Below are 19,764 nucleotides of genomic sequence, written 5' to 3'. Positions count from 1 at the left end.
CTGTCGTTCAACTAGTTGCGCCTGTACGCTTGGAGAACAATTAGAAAAAAAGTCCACTTATGATTATCAAACCTAGTGACACAGTAATCAGAACATTCAAACTTCAAGAATCCAGCTGCCAATTTTAGTTAATTCTCCTTCACTCTCTTCTTTCTTGATCCTTGATACCCGCTGCCTCCTCTTTTCCGTCCTAAACAAATCCAGACTTAGTTGACTAAATTCCTTGTATAGCGTCTTGACAACCTCTGCGCATTCCTCTTCCTCCTCCTCGTCCTCCTCGTCCTCCTCGCACTCCTCGTCCCTTTTCGCTTTTTGACTGCGACTTCTGAAACTTTTCCCAATACTCTTTCTCCTCGTCATCTGCAAATATACGCACACTGATTAGTTATTAATTAAGAAGAACTCCTATTACCTTCCAGTAGCCTAAGTCTCGTTTCGGCGTCCATAATTGTGAATTTTTCTTCCTTCGCTAGTAAAGCGTCCATCGCTCTCTTTGCTGAACCCTCCTCTTGAAATCTTACGTATCCCTATTATGCGTAAAATATTCAATTTTTTATGTGCTGCCGTGACTTTTTATTTATACCGTCACTGTCCCGTCCGCGCCACTGTCCAAATCGACAAAACAGGCCTTTTCACCGCTTTCAGAAAATTTCTCTTTCAAAACTTGAAACGATAATCCCTTTTTGCTGTCAATTTCAAAATGAAGAACAGATCCCGACACGATTTCAATAACTTCTTTTTCTTCCTAAAATATATTTAAATTATGAAGACATGTCATTCACGATCGTCTACATCTAAGACCTCTTTTGATTTTGCTTCAGCATCTTCTGCTTCAGCCTTGCCCAAGCCTTCTTGGCTTTTTGCCGTTTCGTCGTCTGGCTTTTGTCTAAGAAAACGTCTTGACTTGCATACAGCATGTCTTCCCAGTTTCGTTCTTACTTCTTTTCCTTCCTCTTCTGTTCAAAATAATCATATCTAAGGAAGTCGCAAAAATACTACAAATGGAATAGTAGCAAAAGCAACCTACTTCATCATCTTAAAAAGCTTGTGATCCTCGTCGTATTGAACATCCGCCTCGTAAAACAGCTTAGCTTTCTCCTGACTAACAAATTCCACAAAAACGGAACCCTAAATGACAATTTCACACTTCAACTGGTAACATGACGACAGGACCCCTCCCTCCCTCCCCGTTGCTAAGGAGAGTTCAAAGGACGATGGCCTGTGAACCTTCTAAGCGTCTCTTGTGACTACATATAAATAAGAGTCATTTTTACCTTAAACTCCTTCTCTTCATCTCGCCTCATGTAAATATAAACAACCTAAAAAATCTATCTAGTTAAAAAATCACGCACTCAGAGAACATTGGTACAGCACCTCTCCGTGCTTGTCGAAGAACGACTCTAAGGAGGGAAGTGCAAGATCGGCGGGAAACCCTTTCTGAAATAAAATCCAATTTGTTTTCGGTAAATGATGCCAAACGAGTCAGACACTTGCCACTATGAGAGTTTTTGCGCGCGATTCCAGCTTCCGATCCGTTGTCATTTCCGGAACAGGATGATTGGGCGAGCGTCGAATGCTCAGCCCGTCTTTGCTCACCTTAATTAATGAAAGAAATCAAATCCCACGTAAGATGAGAAAACACTGTTTCAACTCTACCTCAACGATTTGTTTCTTTGATTTTTTAAGAGCTGCAACGATCATTTCATAGTCAGTCGTAAGCGCCTGAGAAATCAATCAATCAATTAAAATTTAATTAATTAAATAATTAATTAATGAAATTACTGCTAGTCGCTTGAATTTGATCATCGTTTCAAGAGAAACCCCTAAAACAGAGTAAAAATATCGTGTAGGCCCTTGCTGTCGCCTGCAATCCCGTATTACAGTTTTCGTAGTGAATTCCGACGATGTCCTGCAGAAACCTGTCTCTCGACAGATTGTGATCGCCGAAGTAGTACTAGAAAAACGCCGAAGACGAACTATCGGTTCGTTTTGAATAGGCGCTCGCTCGTACCTCGATCTGACGAATTATTCTTCGCTCCAAATCGTTCGGTTTCTTCTCCGAAGTCTCGTCCGACGTCACCGAGTCGTCTTTGACCTCCTCTTTGGCATCTGCAGACTCCGTTTTAACGTCGACCGGCTTTTCTTCGTCGGACATCTTCGTCAAGTCTCTTGTAACGCGCGCTGTGGCTACCACGTGTCCTGGCAGTGCACGTGTACGAAATCGGGAAATAGGTGTATGTACTGTATGTACTAGCATTATAATGACTATCTATTCCAATAAATGTAGACACTTGTACATGACTTATGACGACAATTCATTTTTTTCTCTCTCTCTTCTCTCTCTTGCTGAACTTCTGTTCATCGACAGGAAGGGCAATACCTAACAAAACCAGATAAATAATAAAACAAAAACCTTATTCCTATAAGTACCATTTTCCTTTTGGCTTTGACGAAAGTCCGACGCAGGAAAAATGAAACCATTCAATGGAACACTAAGAGAAGTACAGTGTAAATGAAACAATAATTCCTGAGAGAAGAAACTAACATTTTCGTTATCACATCCAATCATTTCTCCAAAAGACACCTAGGTACAAGAACATTGATGGCATTAAATAGATAAATGCAGTTTAGGTCACCTGATCGCATAGGCAATACGTTGGCTCATTTGGATCAACAGCCGCTTCGTGTATAGGAGAATCGTCAGGTCGAGATTTATTCCTGGCTCCTCTACTACAAGTCGAGACATGTAAAAGAAAACACCAGAATCATTTTTTGACTTACTTTGTCTTTTTAATTTTTTTCTTTGGCTTGTCTCGATCCTTTGAATAATCGTCAATGAGATCCTTTTCTTTCATGTTATACAAATTCGTTCTTTTCCGAGGCACTAAAAAATTGTTGTCGATTTAATTAGATTTTGACTAATAAAATAGAACACCGACATCGTTTTGATTTTTCATTCTCCCCAACTAAACAAAAAAGACGCTCTAACAGCTGTTTACACCATAAAGATTTATAGATTTCCTACCAAAATTTCTCTGAATTTCTCCCGTTAAAGGTGGCATATTTTCCTCCATTCGTGCACGCTCCAAAGCATTCAAATCTTCTTCCAACTGCCTACTGTGGCTCTCCACCTAAAGAAAAACAACTCGCAATAAAATGAAACAAAATATAGAATTGCAAAAGTTTGAAAATTTAGAATCGGAACAAACAAAACATTTTTTCCCGATTCGCAACGCTCCCCCCCCCGGGATAAACGCCGTACCAATTCTTGCATTTGCGACGAATACTGAATCTTCTCGTCGCCGAACTCGCGACAACGAAGAATTCCCTGCAGAACGTCCTTGTAGAGCGATCGTCGATCGGCGTCTCCTTCTCCGTCGTCGGAAAAGCTTTTCACGTACGTCTGGAACTGCGGACGAAGTTGCCGGAGTTGGGCTAAAACGCGAGATGGTCTCTCGACTGTTGAACGCGATCGAGAGCGCTTGCCTTGCGTCTTCGCGTCGAGTTCGAGCATGAGCGACATAAGACGTTGGAGATCGTCGGCGAGATTCTCCACGGCTGGTAGAGAAGAGCTTTGAAAGGAGCGCGACCGATCAGAGTGGCTTACTCTCGAGATAGCGTTCCAAGTAGGTTTGCGACGCTTGGAGAGACATGGGGACGGTTCGGAGAACGTGCGTTAGTTGCGGTCAGTGAGTGCCGGAGTGAGTGGGTGTGGCACGAGGCACGCAGCTACCGAAAAAAATGAGACCTTTCAAAAATTTCTATACATGCCTGGAAAAAAATTCGTATCGTTATTAAAATTATTCTAAACGGTTTCTGTATCACCCGCCCAGTCCAATTTTCCGTACTCCGACGGTGCTCGCGAGACGGAAATGAGCGGCTTCGTCATAGTCAAATCAAACTCTTTCAAATCTGTGCAACGTTTGTAAAGCAAAGCGGCCGACTCCAATTCACCCTAATCGTCGAAACAATTAAACAATTAGCTCTAGAGATCTTACAACGTGCCTTGTCGTATTGAAGGACGGCCAAATTTCTCAGCGTTTCCGCTACCCTCGGATGAGTGGGTCCTAAGCTCTCGTCAAAAATTCTCAAGGCTCGCTGATAGAGAGGCTCGGCGGCGGCATAATTTTGCTACGTCCAAGTAAAAATTTAGCGCGTCTGAACGAATTTTTTTCGCGGGTGTACGGGTCTATACCATTTTGCAATAGAGAACGGCTAAATTGTTGAGAGCAGTCGCAACGCTAGGATGACTTTCTCCCAGCGACTTTTCCCGAATCTCCAGAGCCTGCCTTAAATCAAAACTTCATATATTTAATCAAAAAACACCAGATGTGCATACTTGTAAAGAGGTTCGGCCTTACTGAACTCGTTCTACTCGGCAAAATTCAAAATAAATCAGAACGGTAACTATAACTAATTACCTGTTTTCGATACAGTATTGCCAATTGATTGACAGTCGTCGCAACGCAAGGATGCTCAGGCGGAAAGACTTTCGAACGAATAGCGAGAGCCTTCTCGTAGAGAGGCGCCGCCTCGACAAGTCTAAAAGAACCGAATTGAGTGCGCCAAGAGACTACTCGTCTAGTATCGCATCCCACCTGCCCTGATCATTGTAAAGTGACGCTAAATTATTAAGAGACTGAGCGACGTCGGGATGATCCTTGCTTAGAACCGATTCCCTCATTTCTAGCGCTCGTATGAACATTTTCTCCGCCGCCCTACCGACAGCATAAATCAGGCAACTACGCACTCTTGTACTGGCGTTAATTAAAACGTCATTGCATGCAAAAAGACACGTCTGCAGTAAATCAACTTACTCGTGATTGTCTTGGAGGTAGTAGAAGACGGCGAGTTCGTTTAGGGAGCGAGCTAAGCCGGGAGAATCGGGTCCCATGGCCAATTCTTCCAATCGCAGAGCGCGTCGGTGAATCCTCTGCTTCAGCGCAGGCTGAGAAAGAAACAAAAAAAATTAACGTCACGGGTTGGACCGAAAAGAATTGATTGGTACTCACGTCTTTTAAGAACGGTTGTGCGAGATGCTTGTGCTGTATGGCCAACGCTCGTCTATGAAGAGAATCGGCCGTTTCGTTTCTAAGACAGAAAGAATTCGGTTTAGAATATAGAGTTTTTTTTCGTTTAGATTTTACCGATCTTGTTTCTTGTGAAGAATGGCAAGTGCCTCGAGATGCTGTAGAACAAAAGAACGAGTCGCACTTGATTGTGCACACACTGAACTAAACTTACCCGAGCCATCTGCACAGTTTCTGGACCATAAGCCATCTCCGTAATTTCCATAGCTTGCTGATAGAGCTCCTCTGCACTCCTGAAGGTCATTTTTCACATCACGCATCCGTAAAACTGTTCAAAATACTCCTTACCCGTATTTTCCCCACTGAGTGTAGAGATTTCCGAGATGATAGAGCGATTGAGCTACGCACGGATGGTCCGGATCCAAAACCTGTTCTCGCACGTCGAGAGACCTCTGCAGGGGAGTAACCGCCTAAAAGAAATATCTCATATCGAAACAGAACCGTAGAAGCGCGCCAAGTCCCTCCCTCACCTGACTAAGCAAACCCAAATCTTTTAGAAATCTTCCGACGTTTTCGTACAAACAGGCGACTTTGTTCAATTGATCAACGTCGTCACGACTCTCTAAATAAAGCACGTTCGATATGACAGCGATCCAACATGCGAGACCGCCGCCTGCCTTACCGTCGTGCAACCGCTTCACGGCGTCGCAATACTGCTGCGCCATCTGATCTGATCCAATAGCTGACCAACACCGCATCAACTCGGTGCTACGTCCCCTATAAATCAATAGAACGTACGTCGCACGCACGCACACAGTGAAAGTCTGATACCGTCTATAGAGCCGAAGAAATATGAAAGGATTAAGTAGGCACTCTTCAAGACGTTTTTTCTGCTCCGCGTCCAACAACAAACACGGGAGCTCGTCCGCAACGCGATTCGTCACAGTGCTATAGGAAAACACGCCAGTTTGATATATTATCATATCAAGCTCTCCTCCCCCTTTGTGCACTCACTTCGACATCAATTTCTGCTCGAAAAATTTGCATGCCTTGGTAAACGCTTCAGTTCGGCTCTCAGGCGAATTCAAGTATCTTTCGGTGATGGCTTGCTTTACCTAAAAAATCAAATCCAATTCCTCCAAAATGATTGGGTATATTCTGTGAGCGCTATACTTCGTCGCTGGTCGGCACGATCAAGCCGGCCACGTCTCGCACGACGTGTCGATCGATTAGAGTAAAATACAAAGGCGACCACGCGGTCAAGGGCATGGGAAAGACGCGAAGAATTTCCGACGCCGACAATCCGTTTCGAGAGCAGGCAACCAAACTCAGTATCTAAGAAATTCGCCGATATAAATCGCACCCCGCACGTATTCTCTCTACCTTCTTTACGCAGTTACTCGACTCTTCGAATTCCGCCTCGATCCTGCCTAGGATCAATCCTACGAGGTCCTGGGTACGTCTACACTTTAAACACGAGTCGATTCGCTGTGCTAGCGTCGTGGCTGTGCTGTCGCTGGCCAAGTGCTTGGCAGCCAGTACGAGGTACAAGGGATTCTGACTTCCCTTGCCGCTGGAAACCAACTTGGTCTCCTGATACGGAATAGGAGAACGATGCAAAGAAATATTCTAAGATGAGTACCTGTTCTGTTGTGACCAAATTTTTCGTGTTTCCTAGGCTCTGCCGAAGAAGAGATTTTCCGTCTTTTATACTAAGTGGGTGCATGCTCAAATTGGGCCACGACCTGAAAAAGGGACGGCGAAATGGAGAAGGAAACGAATACGAGTTCTTTTATACCGCCACGCGTCTAGGCACTTTTCGTTCGACGACACGACGACGCGTGCGTCGACGGGTAAGGGATCGAGAAGCCAATTCAAGTGCTGGTCAACGTTCTGTGAACAAAAGCGATTCGTCAATTCTTTTCGCGTTCGCGTTCTCGTTTTCTTTTTTACCTCAAATTTTTCAATGGAATCCAGAACGAGTATGACGCCGCCGTCGCGACGCGAACACCTGTCGAGCCAACGAGGAAAATCGGATTCAATTCGGGAAGAGTCGCAGGAGAGAGGTAAGAAAACCCCGTTCAGTCTCATCATCTAGAAGGGAGGATAGAAGAAGTTGACGATCCATCCTTCTAGAGCAAACGTACCGAAGCAGTGAGACGTCTCATCATCAGAACGGGATCGGCGCTGCAAGAGCGAGGAGATCCGACGAAGTGAGTGAGCACGAGCAGGCCAGGCGACTTTTCTTTCAACCGTTCAACCCTAAAAAGAAAAAAAAAAGATGATGAACGTGTTGTAACTGATTACTACTTCACCATTTCGCCAAGAGGTGCGTTTTTCCCGATCCCGAATCGCCGAGGACGAGAAGAGGAGGAAGTGGACCGGAGCCCGATACGTGTTCATCCAAATGCTCGAAATACTGAATTGAACAAACGTCGATTAATTATTAATTAACTAATCGTCGCCACGAGATCAAAAGGTCTCTTGACCTTTTCTAATCCGAACGTTCCCACGGCGGAAATCGCTTGAAAGAGAATCTCGGCCTGTTCTATTTCGTCGCTTCGGTCGTGGCATACGCTTAGGGGAATTTCTGCGTCTTCGTCGTTGCAGTACGAACTAAAGACTCTATCCGTTTCTTCGCAGTCGCTCAACTCCTAAAAAGACGAAATATTTCAAGGAGAAAACCCGGCGAGAATTCAATTCACCTGAGTGAAAATTTTCTCAAATTCTTCGAACGCCTTTTCCGCCGTTCCTTTGACACTATGCGTGGCTTCCAAAACCTAAACGGCAGTTCAGATCCGACTTCTACTAGATAGGAGAACGTCTCCCAGTTTTTTCGAACATTAGTTTTTCCTGATGCGCTGATTTTTCGCTTCAACGAGACGACGAGGGATTTTCCGGGCGAATTGCCTTTCTTCTTTAATCCCAAACTGCAAATAGCAGAGTGAATAGGCGTCAATTTGACAACAGCGCTGGGCTTTTACCTAGACTCGGTTTCCTTGAAGCAAACAAGTGTTGGTCTGACTCTCGGATTGTTCAGGTAACCCAACTCGACTTCGTCTTTAGTGAATCTAAATTTCGTAAGATTACGCGCTAATCTCAATCGAATCTCGATTTACTTTGTATTGAGCAAGCCGAGAAAGGCTACAAACACCGCTGATCTTTCTACTTCTCGTCGGACAACGGATCGATATTTCTCAACGTGCTGAAAACAGCATCATCATCATTACAGCATCGTTTGGGAATCCTTAGAAGAGACTCACCCCCGAAGTCGATTTATTCATCTCAAAGGGAAGGTAACAGCAGTAGAAAAACCGATTCGAGTCTTCGCAAGTTGACGTAAATTTTCTTGCCAACTTAAAACACAAAATGAGTACAATTACAATTATGTATAGTACCAGTACCCTAGCGAAAAAAATCAAGCCTTATCTAGTAAGTATAAGCCTACCCTTTACAAAGGTGACTAGGACGTTGCACCTTTTGCGAAAATAAAAGCCTAGCGTTTAGCCCGCCGACTTGAGCTACATACGACTTAGCTCTTCTCTCACCTGACAAAATGCCTCTGCCTCTTCATGCATATCAGGCGTCGCCGAAACGTACACCGACAAGACGACGCTACCGACACCCCAATTCAACTGCAGTCTCGCAACAGACAAAGCAGCCACACTCCAATCAACTTAAAAAAAAAAACATAACAACAAAGGACCCCCCATTCGCTAACCAACTCACTTTTGCTCACATTCGTAAACGGCCCGTCGACGTCCGTAAACGCTCTCGCCAACTCGGGACCCCGTCCCGTCGAAAACGCCGACTGGATTCCTCCGCCGCCGCCCGTCGCTCCGCTCCCGCCCATCATCTCGAATCCGTCAAAGTGCCCGAGCCACCATTCGCCGGGCAACTGACCGGGATTGCTAAACAAATCGCTCGTGCTCTCGCGCTGCGGCGACGTCGCCGGCGCCATTTCCTCGCCGACGACGCCGCCGAGTTTCGCGAGTCGCTCCTCGAGCTCGCGCTTCGCTCTCAACAAATCCTGCACTTCCTTCTCCTTGCTCTCGCGATACATCTTAAACATGTTCTGCATTTTGTCCTTATCCTTTTCGACGAGCGCCGCTCGCTCGCCGAATCCGTTTCGTTCCTGTATCAATTTCGCGCACGTGCTCTTCTGCATTTTCAGTTCGCTGCGAAGACGACTGTTCTCCGTCGTCAGACGATCGACTTGAAATTTCAACTCGTCGACTTCCTTGCTGCGTCGAGTCGCCGCGTTCAATTCGCTGAGAAAACGTCTGTTGACGTCGAGCGCGATGGCCGTCGTGCCGTTCATGGAACGAGATCCGCGACGCGGCGCCTGTTGGCCGAGTTGTCGTTGCTGCGGCTGCGGCGGCTGCTGGCGACGACGTCGGCCGAACGACGTGCCCATCGACCGGACGGATGTCGCTAAAAATAGAGAGAGAAACATTCTGACGGGAGGGAGGAGAGACGTCCGCAAGCCATCATGCATCCTCATGCATCAGGTCCAGGTGCGTGTACATGCGAACGTAGATCGACTTCCCGTATTTTTAGCCGGATCCGGTCTCACGTAAAAAAAATTCTCCCGATTGTCCTAAGGTCTACAATCGTATACTATCGCACGTTAGCAAAAGCATCAATCAGAGAAATTTAGTTACACGTGATCAATCGCTATCCGCTGTATTCGAGCCGTCTACTCAGCTACGACTGAATAAAAACTACAGTACTACAGTGTACTTTGTCCCCCTCTTATGTGGGCGTGGTGGTACCAAACTACATTTTCCGACGACTTCGGCTTTTGTGTTCTTACGCGGATATCGATTCGGTCCCATTTCGATTGGTATGCGTTCGATTTGGCCGTTCACTTCGATCATGTGTCCGTTTTCGCCGTCGAGCGACGATTGCGACGTCGGCGAGACGCTCGTCGCCAACGAGCTTCCCGTTCCCATCGTGGGAGGAGAGTTTGCGCTTCGATTTTGCGTCGAAACCGTTCGAATCACCGTTCTCGAGTGAGCTCTCTGCGACCTTCAGAAAAGAGGTGTTCCATCGAGTTCCAGTATAAGAACGTAATCGTGTCCCGTATCTGCTGTTATTTACGTCACGTTTTTTTATTTGATTTTTTCAAGCAATATATTAATTGAACGTCGTCATAGTGCAGTTGTTGCAAACTTTCGACGGCGACGACTTGATGCGCTAGACATTTTCCTAAATCGGCTGCGCTTTCCTATCACCTTTCCTATCGGATTGATACCCCGATTCACCGAACGTCCATTCTTTATCACCAGTTCGGGAAAGTCGTGGAGCACAAAGTAGTCTTCGAGAAGTCGCCTTGCCCTACCCCGCCTTCGGTGCAGTGATTGAATGTAAAGACGTAGAAAGGTTTCAGCGTATTTCGTTCTTATTTGCTTCCTTCTCTCCGCATCGAGTTGATTCTTGACGCTATCGCCCGCCGAGTTCCAGCTCGATTTAGCGAACCACTCCAGACGAAGAATACCGTAATCTGTCACTCCCTTTTGCCTGCAAAAGAAAAGATGCCATTACAATAATTATTATATACTCAATTGCACAGTGATACCTAGAATGTGTGTGAAAAGTTAGCATAGCAGGCAGCGGTTCCACCCTTTGACGGACAAGTTGCTACACGAAGAAGAGAAAGCTTTAGCTGCGGAGATTTGACCCAGTCTCCCCTCTAGCTTACGCTTTTAGGCGCCGAGCATGTCGTGACGTCGCGAAAGATTCGCTCGCCGTACACACAATTGCGCAGAGCGTAGTTGAACTGCGACTCGCGTTCAAAACGCGCGGCCGGCGTATTCGGGACAGCCATTAGTCCGTCAGTGATCGTTGCGCCAGTTAGAGGACGAGTAGTACACGATCGCTGCTGTACCGGACAATGCAAAAAGACGCACTATAACGGGGACTATAAAAGGCGTGCTATACCTTCGTCAATTCGTCCGCCCCGTGAGAGAGTCGCATTCCGTAGACGGTATGATAAAATCGACGATTTGATTCAATGTCCGAATATTGCAAAAAGGTGTGAAGAGGAGGTGGACAAAGGGTCTGCTTTACCAGTTTCAAACGAGGTTTCAATGGCTAAAGTTGCAGTCATTAATTAGAACAGAGGGGTTCTATATATACTTCCATACTCGTTTCGGTCGTCCCAGTTTGCCTTCGGAAGGCCTCTCGCTGTCCGAAAGCCATTCTTCTTTCCGCACGCCACCGGCCAGTCGCGAGAAATCGAAAGCCGTTGTGGGAAGCGACTCTGCTACGTGCTGGGACTGCTGATACTGATAATAGACTTCTTGGCGATCGGGCTACAAAAAAAAAAGAGAATAAAATTGTTTCGCCCAGTTTCGTCCAAAGATGTAGTCAAATGCCTTTGATGGCGCAGAACTTGTTCTCGTCGCATCCTCATGACCAATAGCTAATTTTCTCGCTGCGGACGGATCTACAGAAAATTCAGCCGGCGATGGAAAAGCAGCGCGTGTCTAGACGTATCGAAAAGAAATAGCTAGGTTAGCATGTATACCGTACTGTTCATTTACCGCTTCTGTGGCTGTCACGAATCGCGCAGAACCGCGTCTCAAGTCGACAATCAAATTGGATTTCTTTTTCTTGTTGGTTTCCCTATTATCGTCGCATTCCCGACCTGGTGTTGACGTCTCTAACGCCACGCCACGCGAATAGTCGCCAAGAGCCGGTAGATCACTGGTATTGGCAGTCTCGACGAGGGTGTAATTGGACGAATTCTGAAACTAAACAGGTGCAATACAAAACAGCAAACATGCGTTCCGACGGCACCTCGGCAAGTGTCTCAAGTGTTCCAAGCGCTCCAAGGTTGCTTCTGTAGTCTCTTCGCTTATTCACCGACCCGGCATTTGTAGAGAACTTTCTGCGACGAACGTCTTCCCTCGCGTATGTTTCTTTTATCTCGGAGTCCACTGGAAGCGATCGTCTCGGTTTTGATGTGCCAAGGGTTAAGTGACTCAAAGCGTCACTCTTCCGAGAATGATAAAACTCAATCGTTTTATCGTCGTCAATTGCTTCAAAACGAGCTTCAGTCGAGTTTAAATCTGTAGTGGCTAAAGAATCCGCAGCAGCAGCGGTAGAAGCATCTGTAGTAGAATAATCAAGTGTGTCATCTTCTTCGAAAAGGGCTTCCTGTCCTGATGCAATAGCAGGTAACGGGCGACCAGTCTTGTCTAAAACTCTACCGAAGATCTAGACCAAAAAAACGCGGAATAACAAACGAAAACATTGTGCTTCAGCCCGTCTAACGTTATTGGTGTTCGTTAGGTCTACAGAGAATCGTTCTCCTGTGATGCTAAACCTCGGATAACGATAGTGCTGCCCATGAGCAACGACGGGCTGAGAAAAATCCTCGTCGGAAGGCGACAAATTACCGATGTAAGAGGGCTGCAAAACGACGTACAGAGCCGACCGTGCGTGATCGCAGAGCGTACTCACCTCGGCGGAGCTCGTCTTGCGATGATGGTAAACGGATACTCGTCTCTGGCTCCCGCTTTCCCGTTTTCCACCGCGACTAGGTGGCGACGTTCGCTGTCTCTGACTCGGTGGAGACACTCGCAGTTTCGGAGACGGCGACGGAAACTGCAATTTCACTTTCTTCACTGTGAAATCGCGGCCAGGAAGTTCTTCTTGACTAGTTCCACCATCACCGTCTAGAGCGGAAGCCAAGGCAACATCTTCGGTGTCAACAATCTGCACAATAGAATGCGATAATTACTTAAAAGACCCTTTAATTAACTGACCCTCTCACCTCTTTTGTCTCGTCATTTGGAATTATGATAGGAGAACCAATCATAGACTAGAAAGATGAAAAGAGGGTTTAATTTAACGTGACTGCATTGGTATTGCATTATTTAACCTCGCCTTTCTTCTCCAATAACTTCTGCAACTTTTTGTAACTGAACAGAGCCGTTTTTCCGACAACGCCTAGACCTTGAGGAAATATTCTTGCTTCGTCTTTGAACGATGTTTTGCGAGACATATCTGGCAGGGATTCGACTCGACAGAGTTCGGGAAACGACTGTGCAAGAAAGATAAGGTCAGAAGATTGAAAGTCGTACATGGGAAATCCACCTGTTTTAGTTGCCTCAGACTGGCTGCCATGCTTGAAAAGACGCTCTTTCGATACTCATTCATTTGCTGACGAAACCCATCTCCGTCATCGTAATCTATTTCAGAATTGTCAATATGTGAAGATGCAATCGGAGGCAACGGATTCAAGCGACTAAACTAAAACAGAAAAAAAAACATCAACCGGAAAACCAAAACTATCTATTAACTAAAGCATAATATGATTACTCTTCTCTCTCCTAAGTTGGCTATCAAAGCCTTTCCGTAGACGGTGATGCCTCTGTAAACCTCGTCATCGACCGGAACAAAAGTCGTTCGCCTTCGCGTAGACAAAGATGGCAGAGACTCCGTTCTAGTCATTTCGTGAAAAGACTGCTGCATATATAAAACATTGGCCGAGTGGCTGAATTATGGGTGCCCTTCTTTCTTCCTACCTCTTCGCTCGTCTCGCCATCTGCTCTGCTAGAATTCGGGACAGCAGCCGTTCCGTTGCTTTCAGAATCGTCTCCTTCCTAGAGTGCAAGTCGAAATGGTTTCCGTCTAAACCATAACAATGTACCTTCTCTGTAGACAAAAGTTTTTCTTCCTGAGAAAAAAGTACACAAACTAAGAGTCTCATTGTTTACTAAAATACGCAGTACCTCGTCCTCTCGTAGTTTAACTCGGTATGGAGTCTTGATATCCTTATTGGGAATTTCTTTGCTCAAATTAACATGAGACTGAACGACCGGACGCGAATCCTCGCCGGCAGCGGCCGCGCGCCGTTCTTCGATTTTGCGCTGTCCACGTCTCAATCGCACTTGCAAGCTAGCAGATCGTTCTTCGGCAGCCTTGGAAGCAGCCCTCTCCCTGACAAACGGTATCGCGCTTTTCTGCGGCCACGTTATGCATCGCAGTTTCTTCAGATTCCGCGGCGTCGTCGTTCGATTCGAAGAAAGCTGAGGAGTGCTGCGAGCCGAATCGCCGACGTCGTCGGTCGAAACTTCGTTTTCGTCGCTCGATTCGTCGTCACTTTCATCAGTCGGTCGCAGCGACGGCGACACGGATCGCAACCATGCAGTCATTCTGCGAGGAAAGCAGGTTGTGGAAGTTTGCACTTCCGTCGCTATGGTTACCTGTCTTCGTCAGCGTCGAAGGATGAAATCGTCGCTCGTCGTTTGGCCAATTTGTCTAACACCTCATTGTCAATCTAATCGTCGCACGATTCTAGACGTGCCTATCTAATAGTTCGATCCTGCATACCTCTGTACTGCTTCCACGCTCGATAGTAGTCGGTCGTCTATATAGCCTTGCTAAAAGTCGAGAAAGCTCGCGTCTGAAAAGAATATGTTGTCGTATTACATTGCAATAACCGCCCGCTCCTGTCTTGCCTGTTTTTAATTTTCGTTAGACGCATGAGTGCTCTCCACACTTCTCGCTGCACCGAACCCTGAAAAGAAGTTGGATACATAAACTAAATATTAAATAGGTTATATTACGTCTGGATCGTCCAGTTTGGATGCGAGAGAAAGAATGATGTGATGACTATTAGAACCTAATCGCAAAGGTCATTTTGCTCTTTATGAACTAATTGCTTATTTACCCTTCAGTTTTAGTGCTTCGGCTGCTCGCCTTCTTATTTCCGCGTCCGAGTTATTAAGATGCAGAATGAGCTGACTGATAGTGGGCGGTACGGGATTTAAGTCCATCCTTTTAACGTGGACTTTAGAGCTGGATAAATTTGAGTCATCGATGATCAGTCGACGTTACGCGATCGCATCCTACTCAGTAAAAGTGCTAGTTTTAATATCTTCCTCCAAGTGAGAAACTGCCGAAGCAAAGAATTCCTCGACAAGTAAATTTTCCTCTTCCTCTTCGTCTCCTGTGGGCATCAATCAAACGCTGGAAGAGAACTTGTTCACGCGATTTTTTTACCTTCGTTTGGTTGCTTAAATTCGAATCGTTTTCTCTTCACAATCGTCCTCTCTTTCCTTGGTTTCTTTTCTCTTTTCAAGATGATCTTACCTCCTGATCTGGGCGGCACTGAAGTGCCCTTCCGCCCCTTCTTCTCGACCGACGGCACCTTCGCAGAACTCTCCTCCTTCTCCTCCTCCTCCTCCACAGGCCCAATCTCCCCTGAATGATTCTCGTCAACGGCCGTCTCCTCCTCCTCCTCCTCCACCACACCGACAATCGCCTCCTCATCTTCAATCTGCTCCTCTTCTTCCCCCTCTGTTTCCTCCGCCTCCATCTCTGGCTTTTCGCCTTCTTCGTCGCTAGTAGTCGGCTTAATGATGAGGTGAGGAACGTTGCTCACTAGCCGTCGCTTAAAGGATAAAGACGGCGCAATGCGCGGTTTCAGTCTCGTAGCGCGGCGAGCGTTCGTCCAGAGCGAACGCGATTCGGACGGGGAGTACGGCGGTGTTGGCGGCGGCGACGACGGCGGTATCGACGTCGTCTGATTCTCCGCGAGCGCCGCCAATTTCGCTTCCAAGTCTGAAAGGCCTCGAAACGACGGCAACTTGGGCATTTCAGACAAATGAAACGAGGGCAAATCGAGCTCAGCTTTCGATTCTTCTCTTTTATGGCTTCGTTTTCCCCACAAGTCGATAATTTTTTGGAGCGCTGTCGGCACTTTTTCTTTAGTTTCGTCCGCTTCGTCGTCCGCCAGTGCTTCCGCCGCCGCCGCCGCTGCCGCCTCCTCTCTTTCCCTTTCCAAAACCAGCGACGATATGCTACGCAGAAGACCTTTCGCCTTTTTCTTCTTTTCCTTCTTCATCATTCCCATCATGCGACGAACAATCGAATTCGGTATGTGACCGAAACGGGGAACGAGCAACGGTTTTATCGACGGCTTACGACTTTTCACTCGAGGCAACGGAGAACGATGCGCCGAAACGGAGGCGGCAACAGCTGAGGCCGTTCGAAAATCCTCTTCTTCTTCTTCTTCTCCTTCTTTTTCTTCTTCTCTTCCGCCCCTTCTAGCTCGGCCGGCCGGCGTTTTCATCCTCTCTCGGTTCGTTTTTGCTTCGGAAACGGCGACGATTTTTTTGAGCGATTCGCGCTGTTTCACTGTTAGCGGCGATCCTTTCGGCTTGGGAACGATTTGAATGTTTGCGTGGCTTTCGGCCTTCTTTTTGCGCGACTTTTTCCTCTCGGTAGGAAGTTGGAGGACGGCGTGGTTTTCCGCTTGGACATTGATAGTCGAAATTTTCTCCGAGTCGTACCAGAAATCGAGCTCCGGATCGAAAGAAATGGGAGGCTCGTTGACGTCGTCGTCGAAATCCATTCCGAGAAGCTTTCGTAGATAAGACGAAGGTAAATAAACGCAAACAGAAATGAGACTATAAGAGAAACATAGAATAGAAATACATTCATTGATTTCACTTGCCTTAGATGTCCATCGCAGCCGACAAGCAAATCTCCTCGCTCGTTACAAAATCCGACGGCGGATAGAGTCGAATTGAGAGAAATCTTTCTAACGAGAGTGTTATCGGAGTCCCACACTTTAATGTTTCCCTGCGAACTGGACGTCGCAAATAGGCCCAGAGTAGGGCAGCAGGAGAGCGAGAGAACTTGTCCTCCTCGTTGGTCGTGCTGCTCCTTGTGCTTCGACTGCTCCGACTTGTCTTGCTCGAAACGAGGAAACATTTCCAAGGAACTAAAGAAAAGTTGAGAAGTTGCGTACGAAGCCTAGTTTAGATGTTCTTTTACTTGTCTTCTTTTACAATGCATAGAGTCGAATTCATCACCGCAATGTGTCTTGGCAAAGATTCCAAGCACAGCTAGATTGAATTAGAATACGTCTTGCGTTATTTGTGTTTTTACTAGACGAAAGAACATGCCTTTTGCAGCTGGTTTAGGTAAACGGCTTTCTCGCTCTTGCCGAGCTTCTCGAGCTTCCATATGCATATAGTCTAAATTAATTCACTCCTTCTCGTTCCTTATTCGTTCGTTACGCTTGCCTTATCCGATCCCATGGAAACTAAGCACTGGCCAATGCCTGAAGATGAAGACACGGAAGATCCTTGAAGTTCGACAACCTTCCCTTGATGAGCCTCAGGAAAGAAAAACATAGAATTGGGGGAAAATTATGTAATCTGTGCTTCTACTTTGGTGGGACTGAACGCTGTTGAAATACCAGCATAAATCAATGATATCTAAAGTACAGTACAAGAAGCTGCACCAGCTTAGTTCTCTAAAACCCACCATGCCTGTCATGTGACCAGCGAACAAAAATGAGCATTTGTTAGTAAAACCGTCCATCAGTGCCTAAGCCAAATCGATGTGCAAAATATAGAAACTGATCAAGCAAAAGATTACCGTATCAAGAAGAGCGATGGAGAGAAAAACATCGTCGTACGATACGGGATTCCACAGCTGCATAGCCGAGCAAGGATTCGTCTCGCTATCAATTAGCAAAACTAGAAAATTCGAGTCCATGACAACGAGGCGTAAAAATATGTCAGGACTACTTCGGCCTCCTCGAAGCAAGACAAAAAGAACATCGTCTCTGATGTCGTACTGAACACATTCCAAAGCCTAGAGACGAAGTCAAAAAAAAGTACACAAAACTCCGTTACCTCTTACCTCGACATTGACTATCGGAAAGACCGTCGTGAGCGTCGTCCCAGACACGGGAGAAATTAATCTGACGGCCCCGTCGTGAGTTCTGATGACGATGCGCGGGTTCTTTACGCCGGGCACCTTGACTCGCTGTACTTTCAGAACGGACGAGTACAGCACGGCGAAAAGATGTTCATACTGTAGGAGGAAAAAAATTGAATTTTTGAGTACGTTATTAGTCATTGGATATCTTTACTTGATTGAAGCTGCACGCTAGGACAGAATTTTTGCTCGTGTAGCAGAGGTGATGTTCGTCGATCAGGTTGAGATTCGAAATGGCGTGAAGAGCATCATATCGATAATACTAAACAAACGTCGTGATATTTAGACGGTAACGCTCTCTTTGGTTATAGTGCCGACTTCTTCATATGTGTCAAGTCGCCAGACTCGAATGCTGCAGTCGGTCGACGACGAAAACAAGAGAGACTCGGTGTGATGAAAAACGAGACCTGCTCTCTTGGACGTTTATACGCGAAACTCTATACTCGTCTTTTCTCGATTCACCTGTTATGGATTCGAGATGGTCCGAAAATTCGTGCAGAAGACGATGAACTGCACTATTCCACACCTAAAGAAGCCTACATTGCGACCTTTTCACGCCAAAAACTTTCGCTAAGAAAAAAACCTTGATTGCACCGTCTTTTGACGCCGTTATGAGTACGCCGAGACGAGAAGAAAAAGCAGAACTACAAACGAGTGCATCTGAATAGACAAAACGACGTTCCCTGCACGTACCAGGTAAGAGACAATAGATGCTTGTTTCGCAGCATTTGAACTTCCTTCTTGGTCTGTCGCGACAAGAACTCGCTTCTACACGTGATCTCCTCTCAAATCTCAAACGAAGTTGTCTCACTGCTAAATCGATTATGTGAACGCCGTCGTGTTCGGTGGCGACGAGCGAATGGGACTCTTCGTCGATAGTAAGATGCACTACCCACTACAGAAGTCTTTTTAGATATAACCATATTACTTAATAATGTGAAAACCTGATGAGGTCCGACGCTGTGTTCGATTTCTTTGCCTTGCTGAAATACGTCTTTGACCTGGCGAGCGATTCGGTCGCTTGAGTCAAGGGGAAAATCCTAACAATTACCTTTTGCTCGAATTCGAATGTCCAAGCCAAAATGAAGCCAACTCCGCCCGTTATCAACTCGTCACATCGTTCGCTATAGGCAGAGCTGCAGAAACGACGCTCATCTTAAGAACAATTTCCTCTGTTGTTCAATCTAACCAGAGTACAGTATTGCGAACTTCAATTGAGCAGATCTCTTTGAACAGACTATTATAAACTCTCAAGTACAAATCCTCAAAAAAACCGACATATACCTAGGCAACACATTATGAACGGCAAATTTTCATAATAGATATAGAGAAAATTACTGGCAGGTATTTTCTTGGAATGTAGAGTAGCTGTGCAAGACGACTGCTCATCTTGAGTCTTTGGTGGCGAGAAATCCGCGCGAGTCAAAAACACGTGCTGAAAAATATGGCAATTTGCTCACTTGCTGTTTGTCTGCTTGATTTTGGGACCTATTTGCCACACGCTTAACCAATTGGTCGACTGAGATCCATAATGAGCTAAACAGCGATACATTCCCTCTAGAAGTTGAAAACTTTACTCATTTATCAAATATTTGACACGGCGACTACTTTTTTCAAAGGACGGGTTTGTAACGGATAGCGACTTGATTGGATACGGATGCTTCAAATCGTTTTGAATCTAAAAATACGCTGACCAATGAAAACACTAATTGAACAATAAGCAAAACATTTCCCCCTAACTTGAATTCCTCGCGATAGCGTTATTTGGCTGCCTTCCCATTGATCAACGACTTTCTTTTCAATTTTTGATCGGACCTCTAGCCACTGCTCCACCGGCATGGCTTAAATTATGACGTCAGACAAAGAGAAATTCCCGTACATTTGCTACTGTAGCTGATCATAAGGCCAATCTAAAAAATGCTCTGTAATGTACTTGGTAGCCCTTACTAAATTAAACCATTGCATTTGTGTGCAGAGCGATTTA

The 19,764-nt window shown here is 46.0% G+C and overlaps 4 protein-coding genes across 5 annotated transcripts; all 4 read right to left on the bottom strand.

Annotated features, from left to right (window-relative positions):
* Positions 1 to 40: 40 nt before the first annotated feature.
* Positions 41 to 2,170, bottom strand: LOC136189744 (lupus La protein homolog B-like). Its single transcript, XM_065977739.1, has 14 exons — positions 2,012 to 2,170; positions 1,882 to 1,954; positions 1,783 to 1,823; positions 1,657 to 1,722; positions 1,495 to 1,596; positions 1,375 to 1,437; positions 1,275 to 1,319; positions 1,028 to 1,128; positions 940 to 975; positions 802 to 886; positions 584 to 745; positions 413 to 527; positions 244 to 360; positions 41 to 190 (listed from the first exon to the last, which is right to left on the bottom strand). The coding sequence occupies exons 1-14, from the start codon at positions 2,153 to 2,155 to the stop codon at positions 129 to 131; spliced, it is 1,212 nt and encodes a 403-aa protein (XP_065833811.1). The 5' UTR covers positions 2,156 to 2,170; the 3' UTR covers positions 41 to 128.
* Positions 2,171 to 2,235: 65 nt separating this feature from the next.
* On the bottom strand, positions 2,236 to 3,685 carry LOC136189873 (inhibitor of growth protein 1-like). The gene is made up of 10 exons (XM_065977899.1): positions 3,608 to 3,685; positions 3,487 to 3,558; positions 3,263 to 3,435; positions 3,026 to 3,131; positions 2,940 to 2,966; positions 2,782 to 2,884; positions 2,637 to 2,730; positions 2,546 to 2,584; positions 2,431 to 2,492; positions 2,236 to 2,380 (listed from the first exon to the last, which is right to left on the bottom strand). The coding sequence occupies exons 1-10, from the start codon at positions 3,651 to 3,653 to the stop codon at positions 2,359 to 2,361; spliced, it is 744 nt and encodes a 247-aa protein (XP_065833971.1). The 5' UTR covers positions 3,654 to 3,685; the 3' UTR covers positions 2,236 to 2,358.
* Positions 3,686 to 3,730: 45 nt separating this feature from the next.
* On the bottom strand, positions 3,731 to 10,079 carry LOC136189872 (nephrocystin-3-like). The gene is made up of 31 exons (XM_065977898.1): positions 9,847 to 10,079; positions 8,760 to 9,464; positions 8,579 to 8,706; positions 8,294 to 8,386; positions 8,150 to 8,235; positions 8,015 to 8,101; positions 7,873 to 7,960; positions 7,736 to 7,810; positions 7,520 to 7,684; positions 7,346 to 7,449; positions 7,178 to 7,292; positions 6,984 to 7,124; positions 6,829 to 6,923; positions 6,673 to 6,775; positions 6,414 to 6,623; positions 6,204 to 6,365; positions 6,045 to 6,145; positions 5,862 to 5,978; positions 5,713 to 5,807; positions 5,561 to 5,652; positions 5,379 to 5,500; positions 5,245 to 5,323; positions 5,148 to 5,188; positions 5,013 to 5,091; positions 4,818 to 4,948; positions 4,599 to 4,718; positions 4,422 to 4,542; positions 4,340 to 4,371; positions 4,196 to 4,289; positions 4,006 to 4,131; positions 3,731 to 3,955 (listed from the first exon to the last, which is right to left on the bottom strand). Exons 1-31 carry the CDS (start codon positions 9,983 to 9,985, stop codon positions 3,806 to 3,808), a joined length of 3,996 nt encoding a protein of 1,331 aa, XP_065833970.1. The 5' UTR covers positions 9,986 to 10,079; the 3' UTR covers positions 3,731 to 3,805.
* Positions 10,080 to 10,144: 65 nt separating this feature from the next.
* LOC136190026 (uncharacterized) lies at positions 10,145 to 19,649 on the bottom strand. 2 transcript variants are annotated; one of them, XM_065978102.1, is made up of 46 exons: positions 19,521 to 19,649; positions 19,389 to 19,458; positions 19,241 to 19,337; positions 19,119 to 19,176; positions 18,970 to 19,064; positions 18,832 to 18,916; positions 18,725 to 18,781; positions 18,592 to 18,675; positions 18,474 to 18,526; positions 18,364 to 18,424; positions 18,243 to 18,306; positions 18,099 to 18,187; positions 17,935 to 18,042; positions 17,703 to 17,876; positions 17,588 to 17,654; positions 17,436 to 17,536; positions 17,322 to 17,384; positions 17,225 to 17,272; positions 17,078 to 17,170; positions 16,958 to 17,029; positions 16,827 to 16,897; positions 16,504 to 16,773; positions 15,048 to 16,456; positions 14,898 to 14,994; positions 14,716 to 14,843; positions 14,612 to 14,667; positions 14,504 to 14,562; positions 14,376 to 14,448; positions 14,249 to 14,322; positions 13,775 to 14,198; positions 13,693 to 13,719; positions 13,568 to 13,645; positions 13,362 to 13,508; positions 13,137 to 13,292; positions 12,922 to 13,083; positions 12,814 to 12,861; positions 12,501 to 12,755; positions 12,312 to 12,449; positions 11,835 to 12,254; positions 11,579 to 11,782; positions 11,411 to 11,521; positions 11,180 to 11,347; positions 10,974 to 11,126; positions 10,735 to 10,914; positions 10,612 to 10,673; positions 10,145 to 10,553 (listed from the first exon to the last, which is right to left on the bottom strand). In XM_065978102.1, the coding sequence occupies exons 1-46, from the start codon at positions 19,617 to 19,619 to the stop codon at positions 10,184 to 10,186; spliced, it is 6,978 nt and encodes a 2,325-aa protein (XP_065834174.1). In that variant the 5' UTR covers positions 19,620 to 19,649; the 3' UTR covers positions 10,145 to 10,183. The 2 variants fall into 2 exon arrangements, with proteins under 2 accessions (XP_065834174.1, XP_065834175.1); XM_065978103.1 differs by having other exon boundaries at positions 10,735 to 10,911.
* Positions 19,650 to 19,764: the final 115 nt, after the last annotated feature.

The sequence above is a fragment of the Oscarella lobularis genome, chromosome 8 (assembly GCF_947507565.1).
Source record: "Oscarella lobularis chromosome 8, ooOscLobu1.1, whole genome shotgun sequence".
NCBI classification, from domain to species: Eukaryota; Metazoa; Porifera; class Homoscleromorpha; order Homosclerophorida; family Oscarellidae; genus Oscarella; species Oscarella lobularis.
This window is presented reverse-complemented; position numbering and strand designations above follow the sequence as displayed.